Source organism: Acartia tonsa, chromosome 11 (genome assembly GCF_053477335.1).
Source record: "Acartia tonsa isolate MP-2025a chromosome 11, ASM5347733v1, whole genome shotgun sequence".
NCBI lineage: Eukaryota > Metazoa > Arthropoda > Copepoda > Calanoida > Acartiidae > Acartia > Acartia tonsa.
The window spans coordinates 26,035,106-26,053,457 of NC_137270.1; the positions used below are offsets into that span (position 1 = coordinate 26,035,106).

The following is an 18,352-nucleotide window of genomic DNA, read 5'->3' on the forward strand; positions in this document are numbered from 1 at the left end:
ACTAGCAGTTTCACCCCTAGCCTCTAGGTGCTTTGTCCCAAAAGGTAATTTAAGAGGTATTTTTTTTTTAAATCAATACACCTGGTGCAACAACCATCACATTTAAAAAATAATGGGGGGGGGGGTATTTTTGAAGAGTAGAATCCAATCGGTTCAGTGGTTACCGAGATCTTAAGGCACAGACAGATAGACGGACGGATGGAGAGACACTAAGCTACTTTGTATTATAGATATCATTATTTAAAATAACAGGATGTCTACCGAGTCTGTTTGTACCGAATGATCCCGCTGACCGCTTAACCGATATGCTTCGTGAATTTCGTTTGTCCTGCAATCTTACTTAACCTGAATAATCGATCTAGAGGAGGAGATTTACCTGCAATTTGACGACAATTTTTCCCTTGTCATAATATCCACGTATATTCTACATCCATTTTATCACTAAAATACAGCTAACTTGGTTAAATAAGTTAACAATTATTTCTCGCATTGTGCCTTCGGCATCTCGGGGCTAAAAAACTGACTTTAATCTTATGATTGTACATTTTTATAATCGTAGAAAATTGGAAATAATACGATGCTAGACATATTTTCTTGGTACAATCGGTTCAAAAATCATATTTTTCTAATTATCTATCTTAACTACTTTTTACTAGGTTCCTAAATTTGGAAACCAAATTTTTTTAAAAATTGTGATTATAAGGAATATACATCGATACTTATACATTTATTCTTTCGAGGCACTATGGAGGGAAAGCACCAAAAAAAGTATTTCCAGTATGTCATCGAAACGGATTTATATCCGCTGCACTGGATTATAACTGGTTCTCAGCCATACTGAAAAGCTGTATATAATAGTATTACAGACAACTTTCCACGAATATTAAAATAAAAATCATATAATTGATACCATTTGTGTTAGCCCGGGCCTTTAGTCCCTCAGAGCTAACAAAATTGGTTTCAACATTATAATTTTAGTTTTAATATCCGCGGATAGGTTTTGTTCTATTTAGATAAAACGGATGACAGGTTCTCAGCGTGTGCCAGCGGCTTCTGCCTGCCTAAAAATTACAGGTGCACCCTAAGGTTAATACGTGCATGTGTATCTCTGTCCTATACATATTATATCCAGTATCTCATGCACATATTAATTTAATATGCTTCTATATTTGTCTTTTTAGGAAGCTTATATAGTGACTATAAAAAAAATACGTCATACTGGCCTACCATTAGTCTATTGGTAATTTAGTCTATGTATTGGCCTATCATTGGTAATTTGTATTGTATGACGTCATTTTTATAGGCATTATAAAGATCTTCCTTTTTAGCATTTAAAATTTTATATCTTTGTACAGATTAATGTGTAAATTATATGAAAACTGCCTATAAATATAAACCAGTGTTATAAATGTTAGAAAAAAATGAATAATTTTCTGATTTAAGGGCAGTTTTTAACAACTTTTGTACATTTCTTTTATATGTAAGAAATAACTTGGACAAAATATGTCCAAATGTATAGCAGCAATAACAAAGACATAAAAAATAATTTCAAAATTGAATGTTTGATATTAAATCGATGTTTTATAATTGCTATGTGACGTCGGAATAAATAGACATATGTACAAACAGACAGACACTGGTTAAAGAAAACTTGATAAATGTTATTTCTTAGTTCTAACTCTCTCTTGCATATCTATTGTAAATTTGATTGCTTTATGTGTTTTATCTAAAAAATAAAAGAATTGCTGTATATCAAAAAAAATTACTACTTAATTTTACAAGATTAATTTGGCAAAATAAAAAGGATTTATTTTATTCTTATTTACGTATACGTTGTCAACTTCCTAAAAAAAACTTAACAAAAAATGTAAGTTATCGTTTTTGTTTCATAGGTAAAAAGTCAAAGCAAAGGGGTAGTTTCACGAAATGCATTTGAACTGAATTTAGTGAACCGCATATTTTTTCCTAGTTAATGGGTTAAACTACATTTATATAGCTTGTGATATATGCAATTTAAAAAGACGATTTTAAAGTCTTGATATTTTAAAAACTACGTGGTAGAAAATTTAAATTCTTTCAAATATATGCCATATAAATGTAGTTTACCAGGATAAAATATGCAGTTAACTAAATTAAGTTCAAATGCATTTCGTGAAACTACCCCTTTAATAAGGATAACATTGAAATATCCATATATTGTCCAGTGATTTTTAACAGGTTTGAATAATTTTTGTATAGATTTATATTTTTAGCTTGACTTTAAAGTAGGTACAGTACAGTTCTAACTTATTAGTCCTGTAAATTATATCAATTTCGTTCTTAAAAAATTAAATTAAAAGTCTGGTAAAATATTATTTAGATAAAAAAAAGATTTTACTTTCCAAAGCAGTAGTAAAAAGTTTTTGAATTCATTGGAAGTAAGTATTAGAAAAGGATAATTAAGACACATTGTCTTAAGAAAAATTGGGTAAAAAAGTATATAAAATTTGTTTGGAGTTGCTATACAAAATATTATATCTGAGGACCAATATGGCGTGCACATGATTTTGTTAGGGGGTTGTATTATGTACAAAAAAAGGTGTACTTTTTTTTAGGGTTTAGGGAGGGGGACTGCAAATTTTATTCACAACAACCTTAAAATTTAGGGAGTTGTGACTTTTTTGACACCCCCCTTGGCTATTTAAGGGGGAGTATAGGGGTGTAGGGGGGGATGTATCAATCTAATCTACTTTTGCAAGGTGGGTGGATAAACCCTCCTTCTGCACACCTCTGCTTTAAAAAGAAACTTTTTGGCATGTTGAAATAGCTTAATCAACGGCTTTGCATGTTTGTAATATTCTACAAAAGTTCTTTCTCCTTTAGATTGATGATTATATTCTAAAACTTAAACTTATCTAATTAAAGCAAATTTATTATTAATAAACAAGGATGATTTTGTCTGAAAGAAGCATTAGTAGTTATACTTTTAAAGATGGTCCATTCCCTCAAAAGGCCTATCGAGCACTAACATTCCCACCACTTTATTTTAAATAAATTGAAATAAAGGGGGGGGGGGGTCCTATACCTAACACCCGCGGTAGGTCCAACCCTACAGGGTTACCCAGTACCCATAAAAGTATGAAATATGTTTAATATGATTTAGATAGAAATATAAGTGTTAATACCGACATACAGACGGACATAAAACTTACTGATTATATCATAGGCGTCCAAGGGGGGGGGGGGGTAATGGGGCGATTACCCCCCCCCATTCAAAATTTACCCCTACCCTGGGGGTGCCGTAGGCACCCACAACTATTTAGGAGGGGGTATTTACCCCCCCCCAAACAATTTTGGGGGGGTAAATACCCCCCCCCAAAATAAAAAATCTCTAATAAAAAAATTTTTGCGCGCTTCGCGCACATTTTTAATACTATATATTTAATAAAATTTAAATTACCCCCCCCCCAAAAAAATTTTACCCCGGGGGTAAATTTTGGGGGGGGTAAACTAAGACCCCTGCCAACAGATTTCAGGGGGGGTAATTACCCCCCCCCCCAAGCAAATTTTACCCCCGGGGTAAAAATTTTGGGGGGGGGTAAAAAAAAATTGCGTCGCGCTTCGCGCGCCATTTTACCCCCCCCAAAATAAAAAGCTTGGACGCCCCTGGATTATATATCCTATGCTTCAATCCTTAGAATAAATTCTATTATAAATTAAATCTCTAATATTTATCTATGATAGTTATTTGTATTGTACATAGAGTAGATTTTTGTCTTTATGTGATATGTATATCATTTCTCAAATTCAATTTTCTATTGTCCGTTTATATATTTACTAACCTTTTGTCTTAGCGGAGCTGCTCTATAACTTTTTTGAGGAGAGTGCCATTTTTTTCCCATTATGTAGAAATGTTTTTGGAATTCTTACATGCATAGCTAGCATTATAGATATGAAATTAAATACTTCTAAATCAGCGGTCTCCAAAAAATGTACGTCATTCCAGTAAGAGTATAATAGTATGATATTTTGCTTAATACATGCTATTTTCTGCCGTTTTTAATTTTTTTGGGGGCTGGCTTTTTCTGCATTGCAAAGGCCAAAGTTTTCCTAAGAAACTAATCTTGTCATGTACAGTATGTATATAATTGTATTTTTTTCATATTTCCACTAACTTTAAATTAAATAAGGACATATTCGTATTTTTGTGATTGTCAATTTTTCAATTTTTTTTTTTTTCCTGATAATTATTAAAGATTTTAAGACACTTAAGAGATGTACAGATAAATAATCAATTAATAATTTTTTCAGGAAAAAAAATTTTACAACTGAAGCTTTCCTATAATTAGGGTCGGTTTACGTCCGTTCGTCACCAGTCCGTAATTATTCTTTTCGTAAATTTAGGCATGTTAGAATTGTCCCAACGTTTTAAACTTGGCATGCCTATTCTTTTTGACACTCCCATTTTTTTAATGCCCGTTTGTCCTACCGTTTCATAGCTTCGCTTTTATGGATGTTGTCATCCTTGTTAATTATATAATTAAGCATTTGTGAAGTAAGATATAAAACAAAGACAATAATGTCACAAAGAGACGTAAAAAATACACAACTGAAAGAAAAGCCAATTTGTTAATTATACCAAAAAAATTATTTAAATGTTTGAAATATACAATTGAAGTTAATAAGGACAGACAAATGAACGGTCTCTTATTATTGAGTTCTGCGCTTTTAAGAAAAAAATCTGAATACACAAAAAAAATTATGTACTTGTATCAAAAAAAAATATGAATAAGAGATAGGCATTTTAAAATCCATGTTTATATTATTAATTTTATGTATCTATCTATCTTTTTACTAAATCCACATTATGATAACCTAACCTAACCCTATTTGTTGTGGTTACTTGTAGTAAACTGGAGATGCCCTCTGCCTCCAAAACCCACATCAAGATGGATCTTGAGGTTCTAGATATTTTAAAGGTAGGCTTTGATATATTATGTAGATTTTTATCAGAGGGTTTGTTTCAAGGCGTATATTTCGTCAAGGAGGCTGATGAAACCCCCCATTTTCTTTCTTCCCTCATCTAATTTATTCTAACTTCGTTTTAAAAGCAAAAACAACTAATCATTAGCGGACATAAAAAAAAAATCTTTGGAAACCAGCGTAACCAATGTCTAAAGTTTTCCACCATTAATTTCAATCTTCATGTAACATTTTGGCAAACGAGTGTCTTGTCCTATTCGTTTTTATACTTTTTTAAACGGCTAATTTAGAGCACCTTGACATTTGAAAAGCGTTTGATTCAATTATATTCCACGATTGGATATATTATTACTTGGACGTTGCACCAGATTTTCATGTACTCTAAAAAAGTTAAATCGCATCTGGCTAAAATAACGATACTCACCATCCTACTCCTTTACCCCATCCGCCTACTTAATGAATGATCTGACCAATAAATGACGGGGAATCCTAAATTGACAATATTTCCCTGTCATAATATCCACGTGTATTATACATCCATTTTTCTTTCTAAACTAATGTTTATAAACAGTACAACTTGACAGGCAGAGACTAGACATTGGACTGTAAATTACACTGATTCCCTTGTGTACCTAACCTTAATTGTTCGTTCGAACTTGTTGTATTAAAACTTTTCAATTAATAATTCCAATCTACATAAGGAATAGTTTTGTTTATCATCATTGGGGAACTATTAATTAACAAAATACACCTAGTATTATGGACACGCTTACAATTCAAAATATAAAATATTTATCCCTTTTGCTTAATTATTTTCCATTTATCTATTGTAATATATGTACACAAATTATAATCTATTTATAGAATTTCACAGGGGCTGTGATTCAGCAAATCAATTCCATTTGAATTGTCTAAAAATTTGGATTATTTAAGTGGCATAATGGTGACATAAAACTTGTTTGTGCTGTAACTAAAGGGAATTAGAAATAATAAAAAAAATGTTTTTATCTTGTTACCTATATGGAACATCGGAAAGTTTCATATGTGACGTGATGTCATAAAAATACGTCTAAAAAGGAAGTATGACAGGAGAAATGGGAAAGGAAACCATTAAAAAATAGATAGATAATATGACGTCACACATGACACTTTCCGCTGTCCCGTTACCTATGGATACACTTGTCCTTGTTAAACTCTAAGCATTCTGAAAGCAGTGGCGTGTACAGAGAGTAACCAGGCACTATATACTGCTTCATTCTTAAGGGGATGTTCAAATGTTGACACCACCCTACTGCACGCCAATGACTGAAAGCAACGTTCTCCAATTTGTAGGTTGATGACAAGAAGTTTTCAATATCTATCAACATGTACTTTGGCATGAGATGGATTGAGGAACGTTTAAACGTTGAGGTAATTTTGATTGTTTGTATTGTTTGTAACCAAATTAATGTGAAAGATTTTTAAAAAGATTATTTAAATAGGATGTCCGATTCTTCGAAGCTAGAAGTTAGATAATAAATTTACTGCAGTGAAAAAATCAGTTTCTTCACAATTTTTTATTTGAAATTTATTTCGATGAACATGGCACCCTCTTCAGTCTTGTACAGTTTAGTTGGGTGTTAAATGTACACTAGAAGTAAAAGCTTAAATATCAACTTGTTTTCATTGTTAACACCCCTTAAAGTTTTGTGAAGAATAGCAGTAATTCGTCATCAAATAAGAAGATAATTGGTCCCTTATTTGACTAAATAACTCCCAGTGAGGAAGAAGACAATGGGCTGTTTATTACAAAGTTTTATAATAACGCTTTTTTTATTCATTGTCTCAACAAATTAAGAGACCTTTATTGAATTTTGATTGGTTTGTTCATTAAGTTGAGTTTCCAAACGTTTTATTTTTTGTAATTTACATAAGGAGTCATTTTGTTTATCATCATTGGGGATGTACATCAATTTATCAGCCATTGTCTTATCCCTTTAGATCCCTGAAAACTCATCCAGTTGAAAAGGGAATAATGAATGAATGATCTTAATTTTAATTATCAAGAGTCGAGTAGAGGAAGCAAGCTGGCTACCACTGGATATTAATTTTATCAAGGAAACTTTATTCTAATATTCAGAGTCGAGTAGAGGAAGCAAGCTGGCTACCACTGGATATTAATTTTATCAAGGAAACTTTATTCTCATATTCAGAGTCGAGTAGAGGAAGCAAGCTGGCTACCACTGGATATTAATTTTATCAAAGAAACTTTATTCTAATATTCAGAGTCGAGTGGAGGAAGCAAGCTGGCTACCACTGGATATTAATTTTATCAAGGAAACTTTATTCTCATATTCAGAGTCGAGTAGAGGAAGCAAGCTGGCTACCACTGGATATTAATTTTATCAAGGAAACTTTATTCTCATATTCAGAGTCGAGTAGAGGAAGCAAGCTGGCTACCACTGGATATTAATTTTATCAAGGAAACTTTATTCTCATATTCAGAGTCGAGTGGAGGAAGCAAGCTGGCTACCACTGGATATTAATTTTATCAAGGAAACTTTATTCTCATATTCAGAGTCGAGTAGAGGAAGCAAGCTGGCTACCACTGGATATTAATTTTATCAAAGAAACTTTATTCTAATATTCAGAGTCGAGTGGAGGAAGCAAGCTGGCTACCACTGGATATTAATTTTATCAAGGAAACTTTATTCTCATATTCAGAGTCGAGTAGAGGAAGCAATCTGGCTACCACTGGATATTAATTTTATCAAAGAAACTTTATTCTAATATTCAGAGTCGAGTGGAGGAAGCAAGCTGGCTACCACTGGATATTAATTTTATCAAGGAAACTTTATTCTCATATTCAGAGTCGAGTAGAGGAAGCAAGCTGGCTACCACTGGATATTAATTTTATCAAGGAAACTTTATTCTCATATTCAGAGTCGAGTAGAGGAAGCAAGCTGGCTACCACTGGATATTAATTTTATCAAGGAAACTTTATTCTCATATTCAGAGTCGAGTAGAGGAAGCAAGCTGGCTACCACTGGATATTAATTTTATCAAAGAAACTTGGATACCACACGTTTTCATTTACAGGTAAAATCTATCTTTAAAATTATCTATCTTGACAATGGAAAAATTGTCGTCAACTTTCTTGATAACTTGGAACTCATTTATTGTTCAGTTCATTCATCCAGTAGACGGGGGTAAAAAGGGTGGAAGGGGTATCGTTACTTTAGTCTGCTGTAAGTTTCACTTGAAAATCTGGTGTAAAAACCAAGTAATAATTTATCCATTTATTTACATTATATTATCAATTTGTATACAGCGTTAAAAATAGATTCAGCAAAGAAAAGAAAGAAAATGGTGAAAACCAGAAAGGTCTAGATTCATAAAACTTTCCCCTGCTGCTCTGTGATAAATGGATATGGAATACGTGGATATTGTGAAAGGGGAGTTTTCGTCGTCTATTTTAGTTGCTAATATGGTCCTCTACTGTTTGTCATTTCGCTCCTTCATGGTCAGAGGAGGGGATGGGAGGGGGGGGGGGGGTTATTGTTATGTCATTTACCTATAAGGAACATTTTAATAATCTCTCTCAGTATCCATATATTCTATTTCCATTACTATGATACAACTTTCAATACATTCAATACATTCAATTTGTATTTTTAAAGCGTAGCTACGCTATAATTCCTATTTTTCGTCTGTCTTTCGGGCATGCAAAAACAACAAATACACATGTTTTTAGGGTTTCGTTATTTTAGTATTTTTATCATATCTTTCATTCTCTTTTTCCCTTAATTTTTTTATAAAACCACATCTTCTCCATAACTCATTTTGTTCTTTTGTCAATCCGTTATATTTTTGTGCTACACTTCTTAAGATTTAAAGGAAGATTCTGTTATATTTCCTAAATAACTATTCTAAAACTTAATCATCCATGTTAAATTTTACAGCAAAGTTTTTCTTTAATTTGGGTCGGCCCGTCCGTCAATCCAGACATATCGATTACAAACTTTGCATGATGAGATCTATAATAGTAAGGTATAATTCAGAAAGAGTAGCAACTCTGTAATCGTTACTACAATGTCCGTACGTTTATTTAAACCAATTTTAACCTTATAGACAATAATTTTTAATGTGTTATAATTATATTATTAATCTAATTTTTTGATACTGATTCCAATTACCACAAGGTACAATGTTGTAAGCAAAGCATCTATATAATTAAGTCTGAAAGATGTGAGTATGTCCTTAAACAGAATCCTATATTTAAGCAGTTTTACAACAAATTTAATTACAATTCTGTTTAGACGTCTACATTTATATGCTGCTTATTCAGTTCTTACACTCTACACTCAGAGCTTTGCTTTTATTGATGTTGCCATTCTTGTTAATTGTGAAATTATATATTTACTTTAAACCATAAATTTCACAAAAGGCCATTTCATTCATTTTGGTTGCAGTAAAAAAAAAGTTTAAATGAAAAACAAGGTTTGTGACAAAGTGTCATGAATCTGAGATTTTCAATTTATATTGATAGGAAGGAAACTTATTAAGAAGAAAATTATTAAGCAAAACAAAACATAATCTTTTTTCTCCTTTTAGGGGAAGCTTCACATAGATCCCGAGATGGTTTTATGCTATTTTTATTCTTACCTGCCACTTCAAATACAGAACAGTGCTATCAAATAAAGTAGTAAGGATTAATGTCTAAAGCTAAAGTTCTCAGAAAATAGAGGTCCATATAGGTTGTACTTTCCAAGGAAGCTTTTTAAACATCTTTAGGTAGTTTTTAGGCTATTTTTCTGACCTACCCCTGTCTGCAAGGGTTAAATCAACTCGTATCTCATAACCAATAACAATTTATAATTATTTCAGATTGGTATCCTTTAATCCTCTGGACTGCTTAAAGGTAGATTTTATTTCTTTTCCAGTAGTGTAGCAAATCTGTAATTTTATATCTCTGTACGTTCATTTGGACGTCATTGTGTCAAAGCGAGTTAAGCCATATCGTTATCAGATATCCAATCGCCTATAAATGGATGGGATGTACATCCCCAAGAATTAACCCTTCTGTTGATTACAATTATTGGGACGTTAGGACACTCAACTAGATGAACCAACCAACTGATAAAAATTCAAAACATGAATTACTCAAATAAAATGAGGCCTTACATTGAATTTCAACTTTCTATTTTGTTTGCTGTAAGAATCAATAAAATTACGTTATGAACAAGGATCGAACCCGTGACCTTCATAAATGATTATAAGATTATTTAATCATCTAAGTGTGATGATAATAACTCTTAATTGATAGAAATTGCGTTCTATACGATGATTAAACATTATCTATGTTTGTTGATTAATTTGTTTTAGCAATATTTACCCATTATACTTAAGCTTCTTGTGTTATATATACAATGTAGCTGATTTATAAAAAATAAGCAATTAAATTGTCTTATTTTTTCTTTTTCTACCAAGTTAATTTGTACTAGTGGTTGCACCCCTGCCCTATAAAACCACCCAAAGACATTCATAAAGCTTCCCTGAGAAGTGAAACCTATTGAGAACAGGAATCCGAGATCTTTAGAGAAGAAAGCCATTACTTTGTATTATATGATACACTAGCAGCTGCGCCACTAGCATCTACTTCGAAGCTTTTTCAGCTTTTTCTAAAAACTATATAGTAGATGAAGATGATTAAAGTCCCTCCACAGATTATGACGTCATACAATAGAATAGCCAATGAGAGGCCAGTATACACTGTAATTGACTAATAGTAAAAATTTAAGCTGGCCTCACATTGGTTATTTTATCGTATGACGTCATAACCTGTGGAGGGACTTTAATCATCTTCATCTACTTCATATTAGTATTTAGACAAAGCTGACACTTAAAAAAGCTTAGTTAAAATAAAGAATTCAATCAAATCAAACCTTAGCAAGATCTTTACAGACAGACAGACAGAAAACCCATACTTCTACATATTATAGGGTAAAATAGCAAAGTTGCAAATAAAAATAGGTAGTCTTTAAAATAAACTAGATAGTCCTATATAAACTTGTGAAATTATAAACTTTAAGATTAGCTTTAAAAGACATACAGATTGACAAAGTTACTAGAGAGAGAGAGAGAGAGAGAGAGATAGGACAATGGGCTGGTCATTACACTAGTCCCCAAAGTTTCTTAATCGTTGGCTTAACAACTTTGGAGACTTAAATGAATTTTGATTAGTTGATCCAATAAGTTGAGTGTTCAAACGTTTCAACACCCTAATTTTAATCTACAGAAGGAGTTTGTGTATCATCATTGAAGATGTACAAAATTTTATTGGCCATTCTCTTATCCCTTTAGATCTCTGTGTAACTACTCTCTACAAGAAAGAAAAAAATTGTTGTTTCTAACGAACCTAGTGTATAATTGATTTATTTACAAACCCATCATTACACATTATAACATCAATCTGGTAATGAGCTGATAGTGTTCAGAGGTATAAAGTGATAAGACAATGGTCAATAAAATTATGTACCTCCCCGAATTTACTCCTTCTGTAGATTACTATTAGTGGTTGAAACGTATGGACGCTCAACTTATTAAGCCAACCAATCAAAATTTGATAAAAGTTCACAAGGTTGTTACACCAGCGAATAAGGAAACAATATTACAAAACTTTTTAACAGGTCTCGACAGCCGCGCCTCAGTCGCGCTTAAGCCGGGTCAAAAAAAACTTAGATGTCTAAACCTGATCCTAATATGGCTTCTTGCCTATTCAATGATTTCCTTTGAGCATCAGAGAGGGTTAAGGCTTGCGCGAGGCTGAGGTGCGGCGGCCGACCCCTGATTCTAAATGATCCAACACTATATGTATGGAGCTATTCTATAACTAACTAATATATATTAATATTTAGAGATTAGCTGGTCTATGGATAGTAGAAGGGAAGGAGCTATTCTATAACTAACTAATATATGTTAATATTTAGAGATTAGCTGGTCTATGGATTGTAGAAGGGAAGGAGCTATTCTATAACCAACTGGCTCATGTGACCTTTATGTGTCCAATGAGATTTAACAAATTTCCTCTAGACAGGTAGAGTATATTATTTTTATTTATAATAAGCGATATATTATTACTAGGATGTTACACCAGATTTTCATGTACTCTGATAAAGTAATACTTGCAGCTGGATAAATTAACCACTCCCTGTCCTCCCTCTTTTCCCCATCAATTCCCTTCACACTGTATGAACGAACTGACCAATAAATGAACTCTATATTAGCAAGCTAAATTGACGACAACTTTTGCCCTGTCAATATATCCTCGCATTATGTCTATATATCCTACATCCATTTTATATATTCAGATTGACTGGAAAAATTAAAATTATTCAATTTTTTAAAAGGATTTTAAAACCTTTTAAACTCAATAAAGTCGAATTTGCCCAAGGAATTATGATTTAAAATGTCATCTATAATACAAAGTAGAACGATGTCTGTCTGACTGTTTGTTTGTTTGTCTCTTTGTTTGTTTGTTTGCTTGTTTGTACCGAAGGATCTCGCTAACCGCTGAACCAATAGGGTTCTCTTTACATTGTAGCTTCTCATAGGTCCCGGGAAGGTTTATAACTATTTTGGAGAAGGGTACCACCACCCTCCAAAGAAAAATTGCCATAGAAAAAAATTATACCCCCCCCATTCGAAAAAAAAATTCAATTTAAAAAAAATGAAATTAAAAATGTGGTTGGATGGGCGCAACCCCTCCCCTCCCCCCTAAAATTAGTTTAAAACTTTATTTTGAAGCTAAATTAAAAAAGGGTTTTGGGATTCAACTCCTCCCTCAAGTGCCACTAGAGGCCTCTAGCGCGAAGCCGCTAGTTATTAATATCATAAAAGAATGACTCTATCAAAACGAAATTTCAGTAAAATTTGTATAACTTGATAAATTACTGATGTACGAACTAGCAAAACATAATTATAGAAAAACTTTTCCTTTTAAAATTGAGTAAACTTTTTTTCTACAAAAAAATATTAGTAGAAGTTGCAATATGCAATAATAGCAAATACTTTTTGTATTTAAAGCAAAAAATATCAGGAATTGGTTTAAACACTCCTTTAAAAAAAACAAATATTGAAAAATCATAGAAATTAACGTTTTAGTTTTTTCGTCTTAGTTCAGAGTAAATGGGGCCATGGATTATATCAGCCTTGTTTATAAAGTACATTGATCTGTATTCATCTAGTCCCACTCCTACTCTATAATGCACGTTTAGACAGAAACATCTATTTAGGGATGTGAAATTGCTTTACTATTTGTAATTTTTATATATTTCTACTGTTATTTCTTTACTACAGTTATCTGTTATCTTTTATTGTTTCTTAATTTAATTTTTAGAATCAATTTCCCTTTTCATTGAAAATTGTGACTCTATACAACATAAACCAATAATAATAATAATATGAAGTTGTTGTCAGGGATCTAAAAGGATATGACAATGGCCGATACATTTATGCACATCCCTAATAATGATACACAAAATTACCCCTTCTGTAGATTACAGTTGGTGATAGAAAAGTTAGGACACTTAATTTTATGAACCAACCAATCAAAACTCAATAAAAGTTTCCAAAGTTGTTGATCCAACGAATAAGAAAACCAGGGATCTACAGGGATATGACAATGGCCGATACATTTATGCACATCCCTAATGATGAGACACAAAATTATCCCTTCTGTAGATTATAATCAGTGGTTAAAAGTAAAACGTTAGGACACTTAATTTAAAATCAATTAAAATTCAAAAAAAGTTTCCAAAGTTGTTGAGCCAACGAATAAGAAAACGTTTTTTTTATAAAACTTTGGGGACCAGAGAAATAAACAGCCCAATGTCCCCTACCTCTCTGTATAGTTGTTCAATGTTCATAGTTTCATGCAGAAAAACATTTCTCTGGAACAAAAATTTTTGCAAAGGAAAATTATAAATTTCTGTGGAATAAGCTAGGAAAATAAACATTATTATTATTGGTTCACAATGCATTAGTCACTACTCCCTGGGTTATGAGTGTCAAAACTGGTAAAGAACCCAGGGATCTAAAGGGATAAGACAATAGCTGATAAATTGATGTACAATGTACATCCCCAAAGATGACACACAAAAATACAACTTCTGTAGATTAAAATTAGTGATTGAAACGTTTAGACACTCAACTTAATAAATCAAAATTCAGGAAAAAGTCTCCTAAGTTTTTAAAACAACTAATAAGAAAACGTTATTATAAAACTTTGGGGACTAGTGTGATAAACAGCCCATTGTCCCCTCTCTCTCTGGAAAGAACCTGTGTTTGTATTTAATAATAGATGACTAAAGTTCGGTACCCAATGTCAGTCCTACCTGTAACAATGGAAGGGAGGGAACAATTAAATTTAATTTATATTGGTTTACAATGTTTAATAAGTACCTTCCCTCATTAATTAGATTAATATCTTCGGGGAATTTGATAACTTGTTTTGGTTATACAAATTACCCTTGTCCAAATTTTCAACCCAAAAAATTGAATACACAGAAGGTAAAATTTTGTTTGTCCTAATTGGAGGTGTACATCAATAAATCTTCTATTCTCTTTTCCCTTAAGATCCCTCCTGAAACACGTTTTTAAAAGCTATGAAAGAACGATTTGGTACATGGAAAATTTTATTTTATTTTACTTTTTCATGAAATAACTTTAAATTAAGAGATACTGTTTAAACTCATTCCTTTAATAAATCATTATATCTAAATTTTAAAAATATAAGAATTAACATCTGTTTTTCTTGTGAAGGTGGATAAAAACTTTAAATTTCTAAAAAAAATTCTTAACTGCGATATGTCCTTTTCCAGTTTTCAAACTTAATCTCCAGAAAGAAGTGATTTTTTATGCCAAATTTAAGTTTCTTTAGTATCAAATGCTAAATTAAGTCATAGGTTTGTTTTAGGATTTTTTGCATTCTTTCTTTTTTGATAAAATAAACATGAAACATCGTGTCAAACATGAATTATCATTTATAACAAACTAGGTACTGCACCACAAAACCATCCCAAGACTTAAATATAGAGAATTAAATAGCCTAAAACCACTCCAGTTGCTATATAAAGTTTCCTTAAAATGAAAAACACAATCGGTTTAGTAGTTGTCGAAATCTTAAACTTCAGACAAAAAAAAACTTTATTACTTTATTAACAAACTAGCGGCTTCGCGCCTAGCCTCTAGTGGCTTTGGGGGTTGGGTGTTCCCCCCCCCCCCAAGAAAAATAGCTTAAAACCACCACAGGACCAATAGGTATATACTAGGGTTGGGCCGGATATTTTTTTGGCCGGATACCGGATATCCGGCTGATTTCAAATGCCGGATATCCGGTTATCCGGCCAAATTACCGGATATCCGGCCGGATAACCGGCCAAATTACTACATATTAAAGTAACAAAAAAGGATATAGTCCCTTTCGTGGCAACGCACGCAAATCCTAATAGTTGGAGGATGGGCGGGGAGGTGGCGTTGAATGCCTGCCCCCCCCCCCCCCTTGTTTTTTTCCTATCCTATTTTCTGTGTATAAAAGGTAGAGGGCTATAACTGAGTGGCTTACAAAATATGGGTATGACACATAACTGAGAGTTGAAATTTTTTTAATACCTCCTTCCTGGCAGGCACAGGATGCCGGCAAATCTAGTAAGGTCATTCAGGTAAAAAGTAAAAATATTTTTTTACTTAAATAAAGCATTTCATGTTATCTAATACTAAAATATCCTATAGTCGTACATCCTTATATGTAATATATGTGTTCAAGTCGATTTCAGTTTCAGGTATAATCCTGCAAGTCCTGAACCTCCAGGTCTCCAGAAATCTTTAAATGGTTCCTGTGACCAAAAATTTTACTTGAAGATTTCAAATTTTAAACTTATGCGTTTTTATATATCTTCATGACATATTACAATTTCATAAAATTCGTTGCCGTTTACCTGCCAACCATCGGTTTGCGGTCAACTGCCAAGTACTGCTGCCACCGCCAAAATTTATGTTTTGAGATTTCTAATATAAAATTTGCATCAAGATAAACATATTCAGAAAAAATTGTTCTTCTAGCTTCAATAATAAGAAAATTACAGCCATTTAAGATTTAAAAAACAGAGATTTTTGTTGTAAAATATAAAAGATTATATTGCCGGATATCCGGCCGGATAGTTTCAATATCCGGTATCCGGCCGGATATTGAAAATGGCCGGATATCCGGCCCAACCCTAGTATATACCCTGAACAGTAGAATCCGATCGGTTCAGTGGTTACTGAGATCATAAGCTTCAGACGGACAGAGATCAAGTTACTTTGTATTATTTATATATATACGCAGATATTCTGACAGCGGAAAAGATAATTAGTATTAGACTATGCGCCATTAAAGCACATAAACCTTACAAGCAAACATACAGACATTATTAACTTATGGTGAAGCTTTGCTTTTATGTATAACTAAAAACTATTGAGCAATTATATTTTTTAGTCATGTTTGCTCTTTTTGGGTTGGATCAGTTAATTATGATGATACCAGGATGACCTTCGACCTGAGCAGACTTGTCTATAATAAGGTAAGTTTAGCATTAGTTAATTAGTCTAGAAAACAATTATAAGCTTAAGTACAAATAGTCTGTATATCTATCATTAAGATAAGAATCTATAATGTCTCTATAATTTTGTCTATCTATCAATCATTCTACATCTCTTCTTACCTATCTTATTTCTATTCATCAAATCTATCTTTTCATATATAAATCACATAAGAATTTTAATTTGTTCTCACCTATCTCACCTACCTAAATTATTATTTATTTATTTACCCATCAACCAATTTATATTCATGTCTATCTATCTGTCTGTATATCTATCTATATATGTGTTGTTGCCGAACCGCTGAACCGATATGGTTCTCCCCCAAAATAGTTATTTACCTTACCATGACTTATGAGATGCTATTCTGTAAAGAAGAACGATATTGGTTCAGCGGTTAGCGAAATCCTTAGGTAGAGACAGACAGACATACATAAAAATAGACATCCTATTACTTTATTATAAGAATATATATTTTTCTAACAATATAACAATTTCAAAGTGTGCATATATTTAAGTACCTATGATTTCAAGAACTACCTGTTAATAATATGTATATCTTAAACTATCTATCTATCTATTCTAGAAGCATTTGAACTACGCATCTATTTCTACTTTCCATCTATTTATTTATCTATCTCTCTATATCTTTACTTATATCTATCCTGGATTATTCCATCTATCTATTTATTTATCTATCTATCTATTTACTTATCTATCTATCTATTTATCTACCTATCTTAAGGAGAAAAGAGTTATCAAAGTTCCGTCCTGGATTATTCCATCTATCTATCTATTTATCTATTTATCTTAGGAGGATAAGAACTATCAAAGTTCCGAGTGGATTATTTCATCTATTCATCTGTCTATTTTTTTGTCTATCTATCTATTTATTCATTTATCTATCTAATTTAGGAGGATAAGAACTACCAAAGCCCAGTCCTGGATTATTCCATCGATATTGTTGAATTGCCGGAAAGGTAAATTTATATTCTTAGTGTTTATACGATGTTGCTTTTTAATTAAACTTTAACAAGGATGACAACATCCTTAAAAGCGAAGCTCTGAAACAGTAGGACAAACGAACATTAACACTTGCAGTGTTTCAGAACTGAATAAGCAGAATATAAAGGTATAAGTCTAAACAAAATTGTAGTGAATTTGTAATAACTGTAAAATACAGGATACTGTTTTTGAACATATTTACATTTTTGGGACTAGATTAGAGAGATGCTTCGCTTTTAACTTTGTTGTCCTAGGAATTAGTATTTCAAAAAATCAGATGAATAGGATAACTATATCACATAAAAATCGTGTTCTAAGCGCACTCGCTTATACGATTCATGTAAGGATGACAACTTCCATAAGAGTAAAACACAAAATTTTTCTTTAAAAACAATTCAAATCAACAATAACATCCAGGTTATAGGTTCACATCTCGGCCAAACGCTGCGTCATATCTACTGCTGCTATGTCAGGTGCAATGCATTCACATCATTAAGCAAGGTTTTGTTCAGAGATATACTGAAATAAGATCTTGTGGTGTGTATCCCGTTCTTTAACAATTTATGAGGCAGTTACTTATTGGCACAAAAGCTTTAATAAATTGGTTTAAATTTTGTCTGTTTTGCTTGGATATTTAATTTTTGGAAATTGTTTTAAACGCAGAATTTAAACAGACAAAACAAAAACAAAATTGTTAAATTGAAAATAAACCATTTTTCCAATTTCTTCAAAATTTATTTCACCTTGAAATGTTAGAAGTTTTTTA

The 18,352-nt window shown here is 32.2% G+C and overlaps 1 protein-coding gene across 3 annotated transcripts in view; it reads left to right on the forward strand.

The window, feature by feature from the left end:
• The window catches only part of LOC145331416 (acetylcholine-gated chloride channel subunit acc-2-like), a 39,412-nt gene that overhangs the window by 7,735 nt on the left and 13,325 nt on the right, over positions 1 to 18,352 (forward strand). For all 3 annotated transcript variants that reach the window (XM_080176049.1, XM_080176048.1, XM_080176050.1), the window contains exons 3-10: positions 1,014 to 1,074; positions 4,889 to 4,958; positions 6,295 to 6,372; positions 7,958 to 8,040; positions 9,829 to 9,862; positions 11,931 to 12,037; positions 16,478 to 16,562; positions 17,497 to 17,561. In XM_080176049.1, the coding sequence (XP_080032175.1) occupies positions 1,014 to 1,074; positions 4,889 to 4,958; positions 6,295 to 6,372; positions 7,958 to 8,040; positions 9,829 to 9,862; positions 11,931 to 12,037; positions 16,478 to 16,562; positions 17,497 to 17,561 (583 nt within the window). The remainder of the gene's footprint in view (positions 1 to 1,013; positions 1,075 to 4,888; positions 4,959 to 6,294; positions 6,373 to 7,957; positions 8,041 to 9,828; positions 9,863 to 11,930; positions 12,038 to 16,477; positions 16,563 to 17,496; positions 17,562 to 18,352) is intronic.